The 21,398-nt window shown below is 57.5% G+C and overlaps 1 protein-coding gene and 2 long non-coding RNA genes across 9 annotated transcripts in view; 2 read left to right on the forward strand and 1 right to left on the reverse strand.

Moving 5' to 3' along the window:
- Nucleotides 1–10,044, forward strand: LOC106509624 (uncharacterized). Of its 6 annotated transcripts, none has more exons than XR_014839986.1 (4): nucleotides 1–158; nucleotides 6,190–6,263; nucleotides 6,584–6,747; nucleotides 9,562–9,758. It is a non-coding gene; the product is annotated as an uncharacterized LOC106509624 (long non-coding RNA). The 6 variants fall into 6 exon arrangements; XR_014839987.1 differs by lacking the exons at nucleotides 1–158; nucleotides 6,190–6,263 and adding exons at nucleotides 7,081–7,352; nucleotides 8,323–8,360 and having other exon boundaries at nucleotides 6,723–6,912; nucleotides 9,562–10,044; XR_014839991.1 differs by lacking the exons at nucleotides 1–158; nucleotides 9,562–9,758 and adding an exon at nucleotides 310–369 and having other exon boundaries at nucleotides 6,584–6,717.
- The window catches only part of LOC146404341 (uncharacterized), a 22,483-nt gene continuing 5,153 nt past the window's right edge, over nucleotides 4,069–21,398 (reverse strand). Inside the window, exons 4-9 of one of the 2 annotated variants that reach the window (XR_014840009.1) lie at nucleotides 9,766–9,950; nucleotides 9,430–9,614; nucleotides 7,820–7,932; nucleotides 6,620–6,729; nucleotides 6,025–6,300; nucleotides 4,069–4,890 (exon numbers count right to left, since the gene is read on the reverse strand). This is a non-coding gene — a long non-coding RNA (uncharacterized LOC146404341). Of the gene's footprint in view, nucleotides 4,891–6,024; nucleotides 6,301–6,619; nucleotides 6,730–7,819; nucleotides 7,933–9,280; nucleotides 9,615–9,765; nucleotides 9,951–21,398 lie in introns of those variants that run through there. The other variant, XR_014840008.1, reaches the window with a different exon arrangement.
- Nucleotides 20,060–21,398, forward strand: part of FSCN1 (fascin actin-bundling protein 1) — a gene marked incomplete at its 3' end in the record, with an annotated part of 9,102 nt that continues 7,763 nt past the window's right edge. The window contains 1 exon segment of the mRNA NM_001146300.2: nucleotides 20,060–21,014. Within this exon segment, the coding sequence (NP_001139772.1) occupies nucleotides 20,183–21,014 (832 nt within the window). The 5' untranslated portion in view covers nucleotides 20,060–20,182.

Here is a 21,398-nt window from a genome sequence, read left to right on the forward strand (position 1 = left end):
GAGTTGAGAGGAAGAGTGGAGAGTGGAATGAACCCGGGCTGTCCCTAAAAAGAAAGGGAGGGACGGATGTGGACAGGGGCCTCCAGCAAGCACAGTGGAGGGGACAGGAGAGATTGACAAGCAAAGCCCTCGGGCGGCTCCGGCTGCTTGAGGATGAGGTAATCATCCAGCCTTGGGGGCTGGCTGGCTGGGAGGGGGGTGCAGTAGCTGAAATTGTGGGGGGTGGAACGGTTCTGGGTGAGGGGGCAGCTGGGGTACCTTGGGGAGGGGCCTGAACCCTGGAAACCACGCCTAGGAGGGCACCCAACCAGAAGCTTCCAAACTCCCCAAATCTGCGCTAACGGCCCTCTCTGCCAGCAGGAGACCAGGGTAGGAGGGGAGGCTGCTCGCGGGGGGCGACAGGAAGGGCCGTGATCCAGAGACAGGGTCGCTGTGGAAAGTAATCGGGTAGCAGGGGCTGCAAAGGGAGGAGGGACCCGGGGGGCGCGGGATCTGCCGGGGAGGGCAGGGCATCAGCTCCGCAGGGCCTCGCGAACCCGGCGGCGCCCCCTTCCTGGCCGCGCCCGTGGTCGGGGGGCCCTCTGCCCGCCCCGATTCCACTGCTGGAACCCAGGCCCCTTCCTCATCCCCTCACCGAGCGCGCCTCTCCCCCAAGCCTTCCCTCTACCCTGGGGCACCCCACAGTCTCAGCAAGACGCCCGGAAACCCTCAACTACGGCCGCAGGCAAGAGCCCCGCCCCCCGAAGCTGGGGCCTCCCCGGATTGGCCCGCCTCCACTAAGCCACGCCCCCCCGGCACAAAGAGAGGGGCCGGCTCAGCGCAACCGCACCAAAGACCCCAAGGAATGTGGGGAGGGGGCTGGGTCCGCCGGCCGCGAGCCCGGTCCTCACTCTGACGGAGGCGGCCTGGCTGGGTCACAGCCTGGGGGCCTAGCTTGTGAGCGGCCAAAGGCGCCGACTCAGGCCTTAGGGTCCCGCCTTGGGGAAACCTAGGCCCGGGTCTCCCCACCCAGACCTCGCGCTCCCCTATCCCCGACCCCCGGCTTCACTGCCGTCTAAGAACTTACCCTCTAGGCCTCGTCGCTCGCTCCGCTGTCTCCTCTCCGCCGGTAGTGCTGGGGTGGGGGTAGGGGTGGGTGGGCGTGCTGATTAGGAGTTACTTGATTTTTAAGCTGTTACAGATGGGAAAACAAGGCTCGGAGAGGGTAGGTAGCCTGCCAGATCCTTAACCCGCTGAGGGAGGCCAGGGATCGAACCTGTGTCCTCATGGATGCTAGTCAGATTCGTTTCCACTGAGCCTCGAGTGCAACTCCAAGGAGGGGTTTTTAATAAGAAAACGTGGCAGGAGTGTCTAGAGAGTGTGCGCAGGTTTTGTTCCCACCCCCGCCTCCCAGACAAGTTTTTGCCTTCTTGAAACTTTCCTTATCTGCAAAATGGGATGAGTTCTGAGGATTAGGTGAGACCTTTAAGGACTGGGAACACTAAGGGGCCAAGGTCCACAGAACGTTGGCCACGCGGTGGGGCTGCCAGTGTGGGGGAGGGGGCCTGAAGGGGCAGGGGCATCTGGCTCAGGGTTTCTGAGGGAGGTGCTGTTGGGGCCTGTGGGTCTTGGGGTGTGGGGTGGCTGCAGCAGGCGGGCTGGGCAGGATGAGTATCCAGGCTACCTGGGGAAAGGAGGGAGTGGGGGGACATTCCGGGCACCCCACGCAGGGGTGGCTGAAAGGGGGGATGGGGACAGGACCAGCAGCAGGTGCAGGCTGACCTGAGGCCTCAGACTTTCCAGATCAGCCCAAACCAGGCAGGTGTGGGGGCGGGGGGGACACATTGGCCAGGACTCCTGGCTTCAAGCCTGAGGCATGTGGCATATCTTCAGGTGCATTTGACATGTGTCCTGATGAGTCAGGGCTGAGCCCTTACCCCCAGCTAGTCAATGGCCCTGTCCACCGGGAGGAAGCATTTTCCTGGTCTCTTGCCTTCCCTGGCTGCGCGCTGGGGCCTCTTCATTCTCCCTCTTGACGCAGGAATCCAGACCCTCCTGCCAACCTCCAGGATCGAACCGGTGCCACAGCAGAGACAATGCCAAATCCTTAACCACTAGGCCACCAGGGAACTTCAAGACTAGCATCCTTTCTAGGGAGCAAGGACCTCTAATTCCTGCAGGCTTTCCTGTTTCCTAAAGAGCCTCTGCAAGCCAGAATGTCCTTTTTCTTTTCTTTTTTTTTTTTTTTTTGCGTTTTAGGGCTGCTCTCGCAGCCTATGGATGTTCCCAGCCTAGAGGTCCAACTGGAGCTGGAGCTGCCAGCCTCTGCCACGGCCACAGCAATGCTGGCTCCTTAACCCACTGAGCGAGGCCAGGGATTGAACCGGTGTCCTCATGGAAACTCGTCGGGTGCGTTCACCACTGAGCCACAGTGGGACCTCCCAGAATGTCTTTTCAATTTCTTTTTCCTTTTTTGGCTCCACCTGCAGCATATGGAAGTGTCCAGGCCAGGAATCTAACCCTTATCATCCAGCAGCCTCACCACAGCACCACAGCACTGACGATGCTGGATCCTTAACCTACTGCACCACCAGGGGACTTTTTTTTTTTCAAAATTAATCTTTTTTTTTTTTTTTTTTGCTTTTTAGGGCTGCACCCACGGCATATGGAAAGTAACCATTTAATTTAGTTAATTAAAAAAAATTTTTTAAATGATTTTTAGGGAGTTCCCGAGGTGGCTCAGCGGTTAACGAATCCGACTAGGAACCATGAGGTTTCAGGTTCGATCCCTGGCCTCACTCAGTGGGTTAAGGATCCAGCGTTGCCATGGGCTGTGGTGTAGGTCACAGACAAGGCTCGGATCTGGCATTGCTGTGGCTGAGGTGCAGGCTGGTGGCTACAGCTCCGGTTAGACCCCTAGCCTGGGAACCTCCATATGCCGCGGATGTGGCCCTAGAAAAGACAAAAAAAAAAAAAAAAAGAGATTTTTGTTTTTGTTTTTTCCATTATAGCTGGTTCACAGCATTCTGTCAATGTTCTGCTGTATAGCCAAGTGACCCAGTCACACATACACATATACGTTCTTTTTCTCACATTATCCTCCATCCTGCTCCATCACGAGCGACTGGATATAGTGCCCAGTGCTGTCCAGCAGGATCTCATTGCTTGTCCATTCCAGAGGCAAGAGTTGGCATCTATCAACCCCAGATTCCCGGTCCATCCCACTCCCTCTCCCTCCCCCTTGGCAACCACACATCTGTTGGAAATTAACCATTTTTTTTTTTGCTATTTCTTGGGCCGCTCCTGCGGCATGTGGAGGTTCCCAGGCTAGGGGTTGAATCGGAGCTGCAGCCACCAGCCTACTCCAGAGCCACAGCAACGCAGGGTCCGAGCCGCGTCTGCAACCTACACCACAGCTCACGGCAATGCTGGATCGTTAACCCACTGAGCAAGGGCAGGGATCGAACCCGCAACCTCATGTTTCCTAGTCGGATTCATTAACCACTGCGCCACGACGGGAACTCCAGAAATTAACCATTTTAAAAGCAATTAAGGAGCACTTAGTGTAGTCCCAGTTTTGTGCAACCACCACCTCCATCTAGCTCCAAAATGTTCTCATCACCCCAGAGGGAATCCCCACTCCTGTTACCCAGTCACTGCCCGTCCCCCACAAACCCTCTGTTCCCGCTAAACACTAGGCAGCTTTGTGTCTTTAGGGACTTACCTATTCTGGATGTTTCCTTCAAAGGGAATCCTTTAATACATGGCCTTTTGTGTCTGCTCCTTTGACTTAGCGTCATGTTTTCAAGGCCTGTCCGCACTGAACCACGTGACTGCGCTTCATCCTCTTCTGTGACAAAGCCAGCACTGTGTGCATGTGACATGTTTTGTTTACCCACTCATCCTGCCATAGACATTTGGGTTATTCTCGCCTTTTGGCTCTTGGGAGTGTCAGTGCTGCTATGACCATCCAGGTCCATGTCCAAGTTTTTGTTTGAACACCTGTTGGCCGTCCGGGGCGTACACCTAGGAGAGGAATTCTGGGGCCATGGGTTCATCTAGGTTTAATTTGTTGAGAAGTCGCCAAACTTTTCTACAGCCTCTGACCATTTTACATTCTTTATTTTTTATTTTTATTTTTTAATTTCATGGCCACACTCGTGGCAAATGGAAGTTCCAGGACCAGGGATTGAATCTGAACCTATGCCACAGCTGCGGGAAAGCCAGATCCTTAACCCACTGTGCCACAGCGGGAACTCCCACTTTACATTTCCTTTTTTTTTCTATTATCTTTTTGGGTCTTTTTGTCTTTTTAGCGCTGCACCCATGGGATATGGACAGTCCCAGGCTAGGGATGGAATTGGAGCTGAGGACGGGAACATCCCCTTTGCATTTTTCACCCCAACCGTGGAGTGTAAAAATGGAGTCTTGCAGTTTCTCCACCTCCCCACCCATACTTCTTCTTTGCCTTTTTATTTTTTAATTTCTTTTTTGCTTTTTAAGGCCTCACCCGGGGCATATGGAAGTTCCCAGGCGAGGGGTCCAATTAGAGCTGCAGCTGCCGGCCTACACCACAGCCACAGCGACATGGGATCCCAGCTGCGTCTGTGACCTGCACCACAGCTCACGGCAGCGCTGGATCCTTAGCCCGCTGAGCGAGGCCCAGGGATCGAATCTGCATCCTCATGGATAGTAGTCGGGTTCGCTTCCACTGCGCCTGCCTTTTTATCTTTGCTCGTGGTACCTTGACGGGGAGGGAGTGGGGTCTGGCTGGGTTGGATCTGCAGCTCCTGATGATGGGTGGTGGTGAGCATCTTTCCACCTGCTCCTTGGCCATCCGTACGTCTTCTTCGGATCATCCAACACGACAGGATGTCCCAGCCCTGGAATCAGTTAGCTCTCTGCTGTGCCCTGAGTGGGGAATGGAGATGTGTGGCAGGAGGTGTGGCTGTCCCCACAGCCTCTCAGGGGACAGAGCCAGGAAATGTGGTGTTTACACACATACTGTATTTACATCACCTATGCTAATGCCAACTTTTTTTTTTTTCTTTTTTTTGTCTTTTGTCTTTTGTTGTTGTTGTTGTTGCTATTTCTTGGGCCGCTCCCGCGGCATATGGAGGTTCCCAGGCTAGGGGTCCAATCGGAGCTGTAGCCACCAGCCTATGCCAGAGCCACGGCAACGTGGGATCTGCAACCTACACCACAGCTCACGGCAACGCCGGATCCTTAACCCACTGAGCAAGGCCAGGGACCGAACCCGCAACCTCATGGTTCCTAGTCGGATTCGTTAACCCCTGCGCCACGACGGGAACTCCCAACTTTTTTTTTTTTTTTTCTTTTTAGGGCCACACCTGCAGCATGTGGAGGTTCCCAGGCTAGGGGTCAAATTGGAGGAGCTGTAGCCATTGGCCTACACCTCGGTCACAGCAGCGCAGGATCCAGGCCTCATCTGAGACCAACCTACGTTAACCCACTGAGCGAGGCCAGGGATCGAACCCGCATCCTCGTGGATTCTAGTTGGATTCATTTCCGCTGCGCCACAACGTAAACTCCCAACTCCAGTATCTTTATAAACTGCAAAGTCCTGGAGTTCCCTGGTGGCTCAGCAGGCTAGGGATCTGGTGTTGTAGTGACTGGCGTGGGTCGAAGCTGTGGTGCGGGTTCAGTACCTGGACGGGGAGCTTCCGCATGTTGAGGGTGTGGCCAAGAGAAAGATAAAGCAAAGCAGACTCTTGAATTGACACCCATAGGTCGCAGGGTCACTCCAGGTTGCTCCCTTCCTTGTTTAGGCCTCTCTTTTCTGCCCCGAACACCTGGCTGCCCTTAAAGTGTCTGCTTATTGTCTCGGTCCCCTGCGTGTACTTACCTTGCGTGGCCTCTGTCATCCCCTCGCCCTGTCACTTCCTCTGGTCCTGCTCGGGCCCCCCTGCCTCCCCCCGCCCCCAGCCCGCACAGCCCGCACAGCCCCACTGTGACTCCTAAGCCGGCCGCCGGCTCGGGCACAACCTCTCTGGGAGACCCTCCCTGCTGCGCCTGGAAGCCCACCTAGCTCAGTGGCTTTAGGACTCCATTGTTCCAGAAGGGAAATGAAAGCAGGGTCCAGGGGGAGAGGAAGGAAGCGCAGACGTCTCTGCTTCTTGCTTTATCTTGGAAACTCGTGGCTAAGTCAGCACTTTTGTCAAGGAGCCTGCTTCCTTTCCATTTTAACAGGATGCAGAGTTCTCCCTGCTCGGCTTCAGGTGGACTTGCTGCCCTGGGAGGGGGCCTGGTGCTTCCAGAAGCCGGTCTGGGTCAGAGACAACGGGGAAGGCCTGGGGCAGGCTGGGGGGGGGCGTGCTTGGTCAGGGGGGTGGGGATGGGGCAGTGGCCTCTCCTGTCCCCTTCCCTTCCATCCAAGACAATCGGCTGCCAGCTAGGGTGGGAGACGATGAAAGGCCGGGTGGGGTTGGTGGAATCATAGCTTCCAGGGCCTCTGGTCCCCCTCACCCTGTGCCTTCATGGAAGGGAGGCCTGAGAGCTGTCCCCGGTCACCGGGGCCCCTGCCCTGACGCCAGGGGTCAGCCTCTCAAGGTTAGGGTCTGTCTCCTTCCCTCCCTCCCTTCAGCTTTGCACGTAAAGGGCACCCAGCTGCAGGACCTGCCTGTGTCCTCCGAGGCGCTGTCGGCCTGCGGGCTTGTGGCGGGGCCTCCGGGTGAGGCTCGAGGAGTGGAGCTGGGCGGGATCGATCGCTTCGTTTGGATGGAAAAGAACCTAAAATTTCTCAATAAGGTTTCTATTGATTAGACGGTGGAATGACCATATTTGGGGCATGCTCATGGGTTAAATTCACTTGTTTGTTTTTCCTTTTTTGGGGGGCCGCATTCGAGAGACTTGGAAGGTCCCTGGGCCAGGGATTGAATCAGAGCCGCATGGGCGACCTACGCCACAGCTGAGGTAACACGGGACCCTTAACCCACTGCAGCACAGCGGGAACTCCCTGCTGCACGTCTCTGAGCCACACTGTCTTCCTTGAGGAGGCGCTGCTGAGGGTGACGGAGACCCCCCTACTGGAGGTGCCACTGAGGTGTGGCAGGGAGGGGGCATCCATCCGTCTGTCCCCAGGCCTCGGACCCTGGTGCCTGAGAGACACGGATGCTGCAAGACTCCATCTCCAGCACCACCACTGCTGCGCTCAGACCCTGGGGCTCTGTCAGGAGTCTGCCCTGCACGGCTTTTATCAAAACATCCAAAACTAGGCCAGAGACAAGGCCAGGGAACCTGCAGCCCTCGGGCCACTCCAGGCCGCCTACCAGGTTCCGGCAGAGCTGCCGGGCGGGAAGTGGACCCCGCGGGCACTTTCGAGCCTCTGCACCCCAGCGTCCCTTCTGCTGCTGGTATGGTGGGGTCTGAGGACAGTGGGAGGCAGAAGGGGCTGGGGCTGGGGGTGGCCTTGATCTGGGCTGGCCCTGCTCAGGCTGGCCCTCCCAGCCCCCCGCCGGTATCAGAGTTCTTCCCCCGGAAACAGAAACTGCTTTCTGAGCACATCCTCTGGGCCTGGCTCTGGCCTCCTGACCCTCAGGATGTGGGGCTCCCAGGCAGCCCCCCAGCGGGCTGACTCATCCTCCTACACGCTGCGCCTCCTTCTCCGTCTCAGCCCCGGGCTTGCCCCTCCTACCCGCCTTCCCCCAGGCGGCAGTGTCCCCAGGAGCGCATCACACTCCCCTTTGAACCTTCCCCGGCTTCCCTGAGCACATCCTGCAGCACCAGCCTCCCCCAGGGCTTGTCCCTCCCCTGCGCCCCAGATCAACCCCCGGCTGGTCCCTGAACCCTTCCTCCCCTGCTGGCTCCTGTGGACACACACCTTTTTTCTTCCTTTCTTCTTTTATTTTTGGCCGCGCTGCGGCATCCGGAAGTTCCTGGGCCAGGGATCCAATCCGCAGCTTAACCCACTGCGCCACAGCGGCAACTAGACACCTATCTTTTTCAAAACATTTCCCCACACCCTGTGAGGAGGGCAGTGTTGTACCCATTTCACAGAGGACTGTGGAGGCTGGAGAGAGACGGGAGTTGGAGGATGAGCAAATGCTTGCCCCCTGGTGGCCCCACTGCCCCACTCAGAGACTGTTGTCTCCTCCGTGCACCGACCTGTTTCCCCTCGCCTTTGCTGAAAATCAAATGACAGGAAAGGAGTTCCCTGGTGGCCTGGCAGTTAAGGGCTTGGGTTCCTGCTGGGGTGTGGGTTTGATCCCTGGCCTGGGAAATTCTGTAGGCCTCTGGTGTGGCCAAAAAAGAAAAGAAAGCCTGGATAAGTGACTCTGGGCTCAGTATTCTGTTCCATTGATCCGTGTGTTGGTCCTATTCCAGTGCTGTGGCCTCAGGGACAGTCACAAAGCCGGGCAGCAGTAAGTTCTCTGACTTCGTTCTGTTGTTCCTCCCTCCCCAGCCCCTGGCCACCACCCTCTGCTTTCTGTCTTTCTGAGTGTGACTCCTCCAGGGACCTCATCATATAAGCAGAATCCTACAGTCTGTGTCCTTTGGTGACGGGCTCATTTCACTGAGCATAATGTCACAAGGTCTATCCAGAGTGTTGCAGGTGTCAGGATTTCTATACCCTTTTTTTTTTTTTCGGCTGCACCTGGGGCACATGGAAATTCCTGGGCCAGGGGTGGAACCCGAGCCACAGAAGCCACCCAAGCCACTGCAGTGGCAACACCAGATCCTTAACCCACTGCAGTGGCTCAGTGGGAACTCTGACTTCATTCCTTTTTTTTTTGTCTTTTTGTCCTTTTGCCATTTCTTGGGCCACTCCCGTGGCATATAGAGGTTCTCAGGCTAGGGGTCGAATCAGAGCTGTAGCCGCTGGCCTACACCAGAGCCACAGAAACTTGGGATCCGAGCTGTGTCTGCACCCTACACCACAGCTCACGGCAACGCCGGATCCTTAACCCACTGAGCAAGGCCAGGGATCGAACCTGCAACCTCATGGTTCCTAGTTGGATTCATTAACCACTGAGTCACGATGGGAACTTCCTTCCTTTTTAAGGCTGAATAATATTCCATTGTATGGATGTACCACATTGTGACTCTTTACCCATCTGGCAATGGACGCTTGGGTTCCCTCCCCCTTTTGGTTTCTGTGAATAAACGCTACGGGAATGTGAGGGTGCAAATATCTGTTGAGGTCCCTGCTTTCAGTTCTTTGGGGGCATACACATGGAAGCTGAACTGCTAGACCATATGGTCATTCTGTGGGGCGTGGTTTTCGTTTATTTATTTATTTTTTATTTTTTTGCTTTTTAGGGCCACACCTGCGGCATATGGAAGTTCCCAGGCTAGGGGTCGAATTGGAGCTACAGGTGCTGGCCTACACCACAAACACAGTAATGCAAATCTGAGCTGCGTCTGCGACCTACACCACAGCTCAGAGCAATGCTGGATCCTTAACCTACGGAGTGAGGCCAGGGATCAAACCTGCGTCCTCATGGATGCTAGTCAGATTCTCTTCTGCTGAGCCACGACGGGAACTCCCGGGGCATGGATTTAGAGAGGAGTCTGTTGTCAGCTTGGCTAAGCGAAATGGTGAAAGTTTTCTTCCGTTTGCAGAAAGAGTTCTCCACAGAGCGCTGCTGGAGTCCGGGAGCCTGGAGTCTGTGAACCTGGATGAGAAAACAGTCACATCCATATCGGCACCGACTAAATTCAGCATCGCCCTGCCTTGTGAATGTGAGCAGCAAAACCCAGTGAGGTCTGTGGTTTTGCCACCGACGTTATCAACCACAAACCCTACTGGGTTTCCGAACATCCTACCTTTATTGCAGAAATTTCAGGATGGCATTTGGACTCAAATCACGGTAGTTCTTAAATCCACCACTAGGTATTCTTTTAAATGTGCTAAGAAGAAGTTGGAGTTCCCTGGTGGCCTAGCTGGTTAGGGATCCTGCATTATCACTGCTGTAGCTGGGTTAGATTCCTGGCCTGGGAGTGTCTGCAGGCTGCTGGCCAAAAAAAAAGAAGAAGAAGGAGAAAAGGAAGAGGAAGGGGAAGAAAAGAAGAAGAGGCATGTATATTAAAAAATAGTTTGACAAATTTCAGTGCATTTGGCTTCCTTTATAATCCTACGTATTTTGCTATTTTGCATTGTGCATTTAAAAACATGATCCTGAGAAGGGGTGTCAAAAGCCTAGTTAATTTTTTTTTTTTTTTTTTTGGCTGTGCCCAAGGCAGGTGGAAGTTCCCCGGCCAGGGACTGAATCTGAGCCACGACAGTGACCCAAGCCACCGCAGTGAAAATGCTGGATCCTTAACCTGCTGCACCACAAGAACACTCAAAAGCCTAGTTGAGGTAATGCCGGGGAGCTGATATTCTGGAGCGCTGGCAGTCATTTTGTGACTCTGAGGGTAAAGCTGACTCAGTGAGAAGGGCAGACTGAGGAGTGGGGGAAGTTCCAGGGTCCTTTCCCAGCTATGACCAGAATTAACCAACCGGGGAAAGTCCCCTCTTCTGGGCTTATTTCTTGCTGTAACACATGGCCTCGTTGTTTAGCCAGTTGAGTCAGGGGTTTCTGTTTTGGGCCCTGAAGACTGCATGCCTGAAAGATGGTGTTTCCAGAGGGGTCCGGGAATGGCCTAGGGAAAGACAGGTGAGACTAGAATTCTGCTGGCCTGGACAGAGGCGTTGCGTGAATTAGGAAGGATGCTCCCCTGGCTGGGGCTAGCCTTTTGGCACAAAGAAAAGCCTCCGGTCTGGGAGTTCTTGTTGTGGCTCAGCAGGTTAAGAACCAGATGAGTATCCATGAGGATGCGGATTTGATCCCTGGCCTCACTCAGTGGGTTAGGAATCCAGCGTTGTCACAAGCTGTGGTATAGGTCTCAGATGTGGCTCAGATCCTGCGTTGCTGTGGCTGTTGTGTAGGCTGGCAGCTGCGGCTCCAATTCAACCTTTAGCCTGGGAACTTCCATATGCTGGGAGTTTGGCCCTAAAGAGACAAACAAACAAAAAGAGCCTCTAGGCTGACACAGCCACCCATCTAGAGCACAGGCTTGTCTAAGGGGCCTTGAGCTGGCTCTCCCCGCCCCCTAGAGCCTTTGTGCAGGATTCGACCTGGGAGGCCCTGGGAGAGGACCCCAGATGGAGAGCAGAGAGGCTTCGTGGAGGGGTGTGTGGGGAGGGCAGGGCCTGCGGAAGGCAGCTGGCACCCTTAAGGGAGACCCTCCAATGGCCGCGCCCACGACCTGCAGCTTCTTCTGCCTCAGACGCCCTGCAGATGCGCTCCTTGTTCCGGCCCCAAACTGCCCTTGTCCCTATCTGAGCACTGCCATCAATGCCCTGGACCCTTGCAAAGTGTCCCGGACATGCACTGAGCGGGTAGAAAGGGGCTGGCAGGATACCCGAGCCAGGCAGGTAGTAGATGCTGCTCACTTCCCCGTGTGGGCATTTCAAACCCCCCAGGCGGCTGGCACTCCCTGAACCATCTTGCTCGCTGGGCAGAGTCCACCCCCGCCAGGCTCTCTGGGGAAGCAGCCAGAGAGTGGGTCTGCGGGCCGCATGCCCACTTCTGGAATGGTCGGGGTCTGGAGTCTGGGAGGATCTGCAGGCCAGAAAAGATTGAGCCAGGAGAGGCGGGCAGCAGAGGGGGCCTCACTACCCTCCTGCCTCTCTGTCCCTCTTGGTCCTTCTCTGTCCCTCTTGGTCTTGCCTGGAGCTGCCTGGCTGCTGGGGGGCAGGGCTCAGGGATGCATTTGTCAGGGGCTTGGGCAGGCCCTGAGTGGGTGCTGCAGCTTTGGCACTGGGGTCAGGGGACAGACACAGCCCCTCCCGCCCGTGGGGGAGGAGGACAGGAGGAGGACGAAAGAGCCAAGTCACCGACAACTGGCCGAGGCGCTGGACACTTGTCACATCTGTCAACTCACAGGCCATCTTTGCAAGCCCCAACTCTGCTCCAGCCTCCTGGGGGCCTGAAAATGCCCAAACCTGTGGTGCTAATCACGTGTGGCTCTCCCCATTTAAATGAAACACAGCAAAGCTAAATGAAAAGTTCCTCAGTCACAGGAGCCACATTTCAAATGCTCAAGAGCCACCCAGGTGCAGGAGGCCCGCTTCGAACAGAGTAGATTCCAGAACATTTCTGTCATCACACAAAGAGGCCAGCCCTGACCCCTGGGACACCTGGACCTGCATGGCATGGACGGTGCCAGAGGTCCCCCTGCGGGCGCTCAGGGAAGAAGCCAGCAGCCCCCCCAGAGGGGGTGAGGGAGGTCTGGGGTGGGTCTTTGGGGGAGCAGGGGGGCAGGTGGAGGTCACAGGGAGAGGAGGGGAGGGAGGTGGGAGAGGGGGACAGAGGGTGGACCGCCAAGGACTCCGGGCACGCGGAGCCACGGACAGTTTGAACTGGGACGGGCAGGGGTGGCTTTGCCTTGTAGGAAGCTGCCTGGCTGCCCTGGTGGGTGAAGTGGAGGCGAGGGGAGTGCTGGGGCGGCTGTCCCATTCGCCCCCCACCACCACTCCCGCTCCCCTGAGCATTAGAATAGCGCTCAGAGCTCACGGAGGTGGGAACACCTCATGCCCTTGGACTCACGGCCCTTTACAGAAGAAAGGGTTTCGTGCAGGCTCGGGGTGGAGGGATGATCAGGCCGTCTGACCGGCGGGCCCTGAGGCCAGAGACAGGCCTGTCCTGCTGAGGTCTCACCGGCATGGGTGGCGGGGCTGGGGGGCGCCCTGAAGGGTGGCATGGGGTCTCCGGAGCAGGCATGGGTGGTGGCCGGGTGGGGAGAGGCTGAGGCCAGTCACAGCCAGCGGCCTCTCCATGGCCAAGGAGCCGGCCCTGCTCCTGGCAAGGACATCTTGGCAGCAGAGGGCTCTGCCCAGGGTGCTAATACTCTCTTAATTAGCCAGGCGCTTGCCAGGCACCTGCCGCTTCAGCCCCACTTTACAAAGCACACTCGGGCCTCAGGGCTGGCCCAGCACCTGCCACACTGTGCGTTCGGTGGATAGCCAGGTACAGCCTCTGAGCCACCCGCCGAGGCCAAGCCAGGCCTTCCGCCCAGGGCTGCCTCATACAGAATGACAGAAATAGGAACGGTGCGTAGGGACACGTCTTCAGTCACAGACACAGGACAGGTCGGCTTCCGGACCTCTGCCGGATTCCTACTCCCCCGAGTGGTCATCCCTGCCTCCTGGGGGCCTCCTGGACCTCACGGCTAACTCCCTGCCCAGGACAGCTCGCCACAGGCACTGGCTCCTGACTTAGAAGGGTTACAATTTAGGGCCAGGAGTGAGGTGTCACACATCTCTTAGCAAATCTGAGCAGAGCCATAGGCCAGACCCCTGAGAAGCTCGTGTCCCTCCTTAAAGCGGGACCAGAGCCTCTGCTCTGCCCAGGGCCTCGGTTTCCCTATTGGTCACCCTGGATTGGCAGAGACAGGGTGATGGGGTGACAGCCGGGCCCTGCACCCCTGGCTGTGACCCGACAGTGTTGGGGAGTGGCCTGGGGCCCTGGAAGGCACAGCTGTCCTGGAGTCCCGGCCTGGAACTGACTCGTCCCACTCAGGGCATCCTTGAGGGATGCAGGCCGTACCAGGCTGCCTGGGGGCCCACAGAACAGCGGGGGCAGAGCAACAAAGACTCCATTCTCCGGCTCGGGGCCACGAGGCCGGTCATCTATGCGGGCTGGGCTGTGGCCATCTGGGCATCTGTACTGCGGACAGCACTTCTGGACCCTGACACACACCCGGGCCACACCTACCTCCTTTCGAGAGAAGGGAAAGGGAGGCGGGGAGAGGGGGCAGCCCCCGGGAAACTTCCCCCACGCCATACCGTGCCCTTTCGCAGAAGAGGAACTGAAGCTTCCAGAGGCTGCGATTTGCCAGTGTCACGCCTGGAACCCCAAACCCTGGTCTCAGTCAAGACCCAGGGCAGGCCCCAGACCCTGAAAGCTGCCACCGCTCTGGGCAGGTGTGATGGGAGGTTTCCAGCATCTTTCCAGGATCCTGGGAGGCAAAGGGAGGGTGTGAGGCTGCAGAGCTGGTGTGAAGGGGGAGCCCCGGGAGGAGAGGGAGCTGTGAGGTAGGGGGGCCCTGGGAGCCAGGCTAATCTGGTTCCATCACTCCTGGCTGCCTGGCTTGCTCATGTTCTTTTTATCCTCCTGCAAGATGGATAAATTGGCAGCGGGGGGGCACGCCCACCACATGTGGAAATTCCCCAGCCAGGGATCCAACCTGGGCCACAGCAGTGACAACCCTTGATCCTTAACTGCTGGGTCACCAGGGAACTCCCATGATTGATAGTTTCAAAAATTTAAATAAAGTTCACATTATATAAAATAAACTTTTTTTTTTTTTTTTTTTAAGGCTGCACCCGTGGCATGTGCAAGTTCCTGGGCCAGGAGTTGAATCTTAGCCACAGCTGCAGCAACATCAGATCTTTTAACCCACCATGTCGGGCCAGGGATCAAACCCTTGCCTCTGCAGCAACCCAAGCCTCGGCAGTGAGATTCTTCCTTTTTCTTTTTCTTTTTTGGTCTTTTTAGGGCCTCACCCATGACATATGGAGGTTCCTAGTCTAGGGGTCCCATCAGAGCCACAGCTGCTGGCCTATGCCACAGCCACAGCAATGTCAGATCTGAGTTGTGTCTGTGATTTCTGCTGAGCCATGATGGGAGGTCCTGCAGTCGGATGCTTAATCCACCGTGGGGCCTCCTAAAATTAATTATGTCTAAGCAGACGATTCTGCAACCTTTCGTACAGCCACAGGGCTGTGCAACCACCACCTCTCCTCAGCTGCAGGACAATTTCATCGTTCCCAAGGGGAACCCCAGCCCCATTAAGCAGACACTCTCCGTTCCCCGCCCCCAGCCCCAGGCAGACACCAACCTGTTTTCTGTTTGGTCCCATTTCTTCACCTCTCAGCCTCATTTCTGAAATGGGGGTGGCACCCAGCTTGATGAAAAGATAAGGCAGATAAAGGCCTTGGCATCACGCCTATAGCTCCTGGGCTTGTGAGCTGTTTAATGCCTGCCTCCCCCAGCAGAGCCCAGGGTGAGGTTCTCAGGCGTGGTGGGAGCTGAGGTCCAGTTCTGGGGGCTGGGAGAAGGGGGGCTTGGGAGATTTCCTCAAGGAGAAGCCATGGGGAGTCTGAGACCCTGGGCGGTGCAGCTTAGCCCAGGCCCAGGTGAGAGGGTCCCCCTCCAGGGCAGGTGCAGGTCGGGGGCCCAGCTAGTCCAGGCAGGCGTCTGCCTGGGGATCAAGTCTGAAGTGACAGGCCTGCATGACAGCCTGGTGGGAATCTGATGACCTTCCACAGGCCAGTGAGAATGGGGTGGAAACAGCCATGGGGGTTGGCAGGGAGGTCACTGGGACAAGTCATCAAGGGATGTGAGCAAGATGCAGAGAGGAAAAAAAAGCCAGGAGCTCCCGCTGTGGCTCAGCAATAATGAACCCAACTAGTATCCATGAGGACTTGGGTTCAATTCCTGCAGCTCTGACTCCATCCCTAGCCCGGGAACCTCCATATGCCATGGGTACAGCCCTAAAAAGCAAAAAAAAAAAAGAGAGAGAGAGAGTCACTTAAGGCTTCTCCTTGCACCCATCACCCTGTCTGGAATAGTTTAAGGCAAAAGCCAGGCGTCAGGTCATTTCACGGGGAGTGTTTCTACTCTGATGGGTAAAAATTTTTATTTTCTTTTTGGGCCACACCCATGGCATATGGAATTTCCCAGGCCAGGGACTGAGTCGAGCTGCAGCTGTGGCAATGCTGGATCTTTTTTTTTTTTTTTGTCTTTTTGCCTTTCTTAGGGCCGCTCCCTTGGCATATGGAGGTTCCCAGGCTAGGGGTCTAATTGGAGCTGTAGCCACAGGCCTGTGCCACAGCCATAGCAACGCAGGATCCGAGCCGCGTCTGCAACCTACACCACAGCTCACAGCAACACTGGGTCCTTAACCCACTGAGCAAGACCAGGGATGGAACCCGCAACCCCATGGTTCCTAGTCAGATTCGTCAACCACTGTACCACGGCGGGAACTCCCGGCTGGATCCTTTAATGCACTGCGCCAGCCGGGGCTAGAACTTGCACCTCTTCAGTGAACTGAGCTGTGCCCCAGCAGGAGCTCCACTCTTTGCTGACATTTGGTTTTGGTTTTACATTGCACTGTGCTCTTATTATACCTACACCTGTGTTTTCCATGAGAAACTCTGCTCGTATGATTATTCCCATCTGACAGGAGTGGACACTGAGGCAAGGGGAGAAGAACGTTGTCCAAGATCCTGTGGCAAGTAAGTGTCAGGGCTGGGAGCCAGTGAAGGGCCCCTGACTCCGGCTTCTGCTGCTCCTTGACTCTGGGGCTGGACGCACCTTACAGGAAGCCCCTGCCCCTGGGTGGGTGGGCACGGGGAGGGCTCCAAGGCTGCTGGGCTGGGGAGAAGGCGTCTGAGTCTTTATGGCTTAGAATCTTCACTTGGGGAACTGGGTTTGGGGTTAGCTGAATAGCCCTTCCTGGTGGCCTCATTTCGGTCCCTGGCCCAGGCAGGGCGCCTGCTGGCCAGCCTGGGAGCAGCTCAGGCCTGGCCCCAGCCAAGCACTTCCGTTCTCCTCGTGCCATGCCCTGGTTCTGGGCAGCTCAGGTGGCGCCTGGGTTCCTGTGGGGGCCAAGGACACAGCGTCCGTGTTCCTGTCCTTCCCTGAAGGGACCCGAGGTGGAGCCTGCAGACAGGACCGTGTGACCGCACTGGACACAGAGGTGTCCAATGTAACTGGGACTAGGGGAAGGGAACATGGTGCAGAGCAAGGAAGGATTTTTGAAAATGCTCTTTTGCCAAACTCACTTAAGATTTTGTTCCTGTATTGGCTTTCCAACAATAATTAATAATTAAAAAAAATCCCCTCAAGATGTGGGAGTTCCCTGGTGGCTCAGAAGGTTAAGGACCTAGGGTCACCACTGCGGTGCCAGTTTGATCCCCGGCAGGAACGTCCATGTGCTGTGGGTGCGGCCAAAAAAACAAAACAAAAACAAAACTCCAAGATGCTTCCCTCTCCTCCCATCCAAGGATCTATGGTCATGAGACTCAGCCACCTGGTAGCTTTCCCTGTACTCAGGACACCCCTTTTCCCCAGCTGCTGCATGGGCCAGAGCTCCCTCACCCCTCAGTCTCCACCCAAGCTAGACCAGGGCAAAAAGATATCACTCACACTGGCTTTGGACAGAGGACAGAGTGAGCTCCCCATCACCAGAGGCATTCAAGCTGGGGCTGGACAGCCTTAATTTTTCACATGATGCATGGGGCATAGCCAGGTAAAGAGAAGCACAACAACATATTGGTTTGTGGTTGGGGGCTGCACTCTTGGGAGGGGGTTCTGGCCAAAGCAGCGTATCAACAACAACAACCCAAATGTCCATCCACAGGACACATTAAATAAATGGCACCTTCATGCAGTGAACTATTACACAGCTGTGAAAAGGAACAAGGAAGGCACTTACATACCAAAGCAGAAACTGTGCAGGTACGTGAAGGAATAAAGCAGGATTAAACACACTATTTAGGAGCTCCCTAGTGGCTCAGCAGGTTAAAGATCCGGCATTGTTACTGCTGTGGCAGGGGTTTGATCCCTGGCCCGGGAACTTCCACGTGCCAAGGGTGAAGAAAGGAAGGAGGGAAGAAAGGAAGGGAGAAAGAATTAACCATTTCGAGATGGAGAGATTTACAAGAGTATAGATGAATATTTGCTTGTCTTTGAAGTTCAAGGAAAGGAAAATCATCTAACATCAGTTATTGAGGTAATGGATAGGGATGGGGGTCGGGGGGCAAAAGTCTTTTTATGGTTTTGGATGTGTGAACTATGTGAATGTACGGTCTATCGAAAAAATTGAAATAATAGTAATTTAGCTCCACATTCTTTTTTTTTTTTTTTTTGGTCTTTTTGCCTTTTCTAGGGCTGCTCCCGCGGCGTATGGAGGTTCCCAGGCTAGGGGTCGAATCGGAGCTGCAGCCACCGGCCTACGCCAGAGCCACAGCAACGCAGGATCTGAGCTACATCTACAACCTACACCACAGATCACAGCAACGCCAGCTCCTTAACCCACTGCAGCTCCACATTCTTTACATACTGAGCCCCGATCACCCAGTCCCACCCAGTCTCAGGCTGGACCTGATCTCCCCCAACATTTCAGGCTCTCTTTTGTTCACTGCCTTGGGCTGCCCTTGTCTGTGGGGAAATCCAAGGTCCCCTTTCTATGTCCCATCCCCCCACTGCCCCATTTCATTCCGCTCTCTTGGGCATGTCGGCACAAGGCTCCTGCTCCTCACCGATTGACCCTAAACCTTGTACTCCACCAGTGCTCAGACGACAGGACAGGACCGGGTCCTGGGGATTCCTGGGGACCCTGGAGGCTGGAGGGGGTCTGGCCTGTCTGTGTCCCCAGGACCAGCCAGCATTTATTGAGCACTGACTACGTGACGTGCCAGGCACTGTTTTCTAGGGGCTTGACATGTGTCATCACCAACTTGTCTGGTTTGCCCAAGACCTTCCTGGTTTGAAAACTGAGGGCCGTGTCCCAGGGACCCCCTCAGTCACGGTCATGGGTGTTGGCTGCTTCTGTCGTCTCAACTTCTCTCCAGGGGCAGGTGCTGTCGTTATGCCCTTTAGAGAGGTGGGAAAACCAAGAACCAGGGAGGTTTGTGTGAACCCAGGAAGCCCAGTGCAGGAAGCCAGGCTGCCACCACGCCCAGCTCGCCTGGCTAGTCTTTCTACCCCTTGAAAGTATCACCTGGGAAGGCCTGGACCAGCTCCCGCCCCTGGCCGGACTGAGAGGCAGCAGCCCTGCCAGTTAACCCACTTGACCCACCATGATGAGACAGTTAACCCAAAATTCCCCTGAAAGATAAAAATCCCTGGAGGGGTTTGCCTGGCTGGGAGGCACAGGCACAGCCCAACCAGCCCGGGAGCTACTTCAGTGCCCTCTGCCTTTGGCCTGGAGACCTTGTGGGCAGCCTGTGGTCATGCTGGCATTCCAGGGGCCTGCAGGCATGTGGGGAATGTCCCAGCAAAAGTGTTGGCCTTCCGAGATGCTCAGAAAAGGGAAGTGTTCCTCCCCGGGGGTGGGGATGGGCCGTCTGCAGGGAAGGTCCACTTCGCGGGAGGAGGATGGAGAGCGGAGGCCCTCAAGGAGGAGCCCACATCACCCCTTCCTGGGTGCTGGGCTCAGCATCCAATGAAGTGGGGGCCTGGGGGCGGGTATAAAGCGGGAGGTGTGCTGGGCTGGAGACCGGGTTTCCGCCCCTCAGGGCTGTGCTGCCCGAGTTGCATCCTGCTTCTGACCCGCTCAGCACAAGGGCACGCTGCTCACCCCATACCTGGTGAACCTCACCAGGACCCCGTGGCTTCTGCCTCCTCAGAATGGGGCCACTGTCACTCATCTCCACTACCAAGGAGACCTATTTGGGCCAGGGGGGGGCTGGGGACCTGGGCCACAGGGAGGGGTCTCAGTGGCCTTCAGGGCAAAGGCGTAGGAAGGCAGCTTCGGAGAAACACAGCCTCTGTTCGGGAGGCCGCAAGGCCTGGGTTGGATGAGTTGGGGTCTGCAGGGCCCTCCCCAGCTCCTGGTGTCCTCCTCCCATCCCTTCCGCCCACAGGCCCTTAGAGGGTCCCCTCTCAGCTCCTTCAAGGCTCTGCTCTAAGGCCACCTCATCTGAGCAGCCTCCGGACCGCCTCGTCCTAGTTCTGATGGCTCTGCGGCTCTCCACCGTCTCCATCACAGCCTCAAACCTGGCTGGCTTTTCTCCCGGCTGGGCTTGGGGTAGGGGGCCTCCGAGGGGTCCCTGGCTCTGAGGGAGTCCTCAGGCTGCGGCGCTGCGAGGGTGGGGCCCTGGCATTGGGGGAAGTGGGCGGCGGCCCGAAGTGGGGGGAACCGCAGAGGCCGGCCGCGCCGAAGGAGAGGACGCTGCGAGCCGAGCCGCCACCCGCGCCTCTCCCAGCCCCTGCGCGACCCTGTTCGCTCCCCGGGTCCCCGCGCCCCCTCTTCGGCGCGTCCCGGGGCGGGGCGGGGCGGGGGCGGGACCTCGCGGCGCTGACGTCACCCCGCTTATAAAGGGGCTAGGGCGCCACGGGCCGGCTTTGTAGAGCGCTGCTGAGGGTGCGCGCACGGCCGCGGCAGTAGAACAAAGGAGCAGGGCGCCGCCGCAGGGACCCGCCACCGACCTCCCGGGCCGCGCCGGGGCCTCCAGCCCGCCGCCACCATGACCGCCAACGGCACGGCCGAGGCCCTCCAGATCCAGTTCGGCCTCATCAATTGCAGCAACAAGTACCTGACGGCCGAGACGTTCGGGTTCAAGGTGAACGCTTCGGCCAGCAGCCTGAAGAAGAAGCAGATCTGGACGCTGGAGCAGCCGCCCGACGAGGCGGGCGGTGCAGCCATGTGCCTGCGCAGCCACCTGGGCCGTTACCTGGCGGCGGACAAGGATGGCAACGTGACCTGCGAACATGAGGTGCCCGACGCCGACTGCCGCTTTCTCATCGTGGCGCACGACGACGGCCGCTGGTCACTGCAGTCCGAGGCGCACCGGCGCTACTTTGGCGGCACCGAGGACCGCCTGTCGTGCTTCGCTCAGACCGTGTCACCGGCCGAGAAGTGGAGCGTGCACATCGCCATGCACCCGCAGGTCAACATCTACAGCCTGGCCCGCAAGCGCTACGCGCACCTGAGCGCCCGGCCCGCCGACGAGATCTCAGTGGACCGCGACGTGCCCTGGGGCGTCGACTCGCTCATCACGCTGGCCTTCCAGGACCAGCGCTACAGCCTGCAGACGGCCGACCACCGCTTCCTGCGCCACGACGGGCGCCTAGTGGAGCAACCTGAGCCCGCCACAGGCTACACTCTCGAGTTCCGCTCCGGCAAGGTGGCCTTCCGCGACTGCGAGGGCCGCTACCTGGCGCCGTCGGGGCCCAGCGGCACGCTCAAGGCGGGCAAGGCCACCAAGGTGGGCAAGGACGAGCTCTTCGCCCTGGAGCAGAGCTGCGCCCAAGTCGTGCTGCAGGCTGCCAACGAGAGGAACGTGTCCACGCGCCAGGGTGAGTGGGGACGCCGCCCCCCGCCTCTCGGGCTGTGCACAAAGCGCACCCCACCCCCGTCCCCACAGCCTCCCGCCCTTTCTCGCCCGCGGCGCGTCTGCCATCCCGAGCGACGCCCGGCGAGCCCCCGCTGGGCGCGCGGGCCACCCCACCCCGCCGCGGGCCGTGCGCTCCGGCCCCGAGGAAGCGGCTTTCCCTGTCCTTGGGTGCAGAGGCACAGCCCCCACTCCGCCGTGGAGTTGGGACTCCCTAGGCCGCGCTTAGGCTCCACCCCAAGTGGCGCCCTCCGAACCCCCCGCCCAGTCCGGGTCCTCCCTCCCCGCGCAGATCCCGGGTATCTGCGGACCCAGTCTTGGGGAGGGGACGCCCCTTGTCCGTTCCTCG

Source organism: Sus scrofa, chromosome 3 (genome assembly GCF_054392235.1).
Source record: "Sus scrofa isolate SSC_HxYL_T2T_F1_AM1 chromosome 3, Sscrofa_HxYL_maternal_Yorkshire_Landrace_v2.0, whole genome shotgun sequence".
Lineage (NCBI taxonomy): Eukaryota > Metazoa > Chordata > Mammalia > Artiodactyla > Suidae > Sus > Sus scrofa.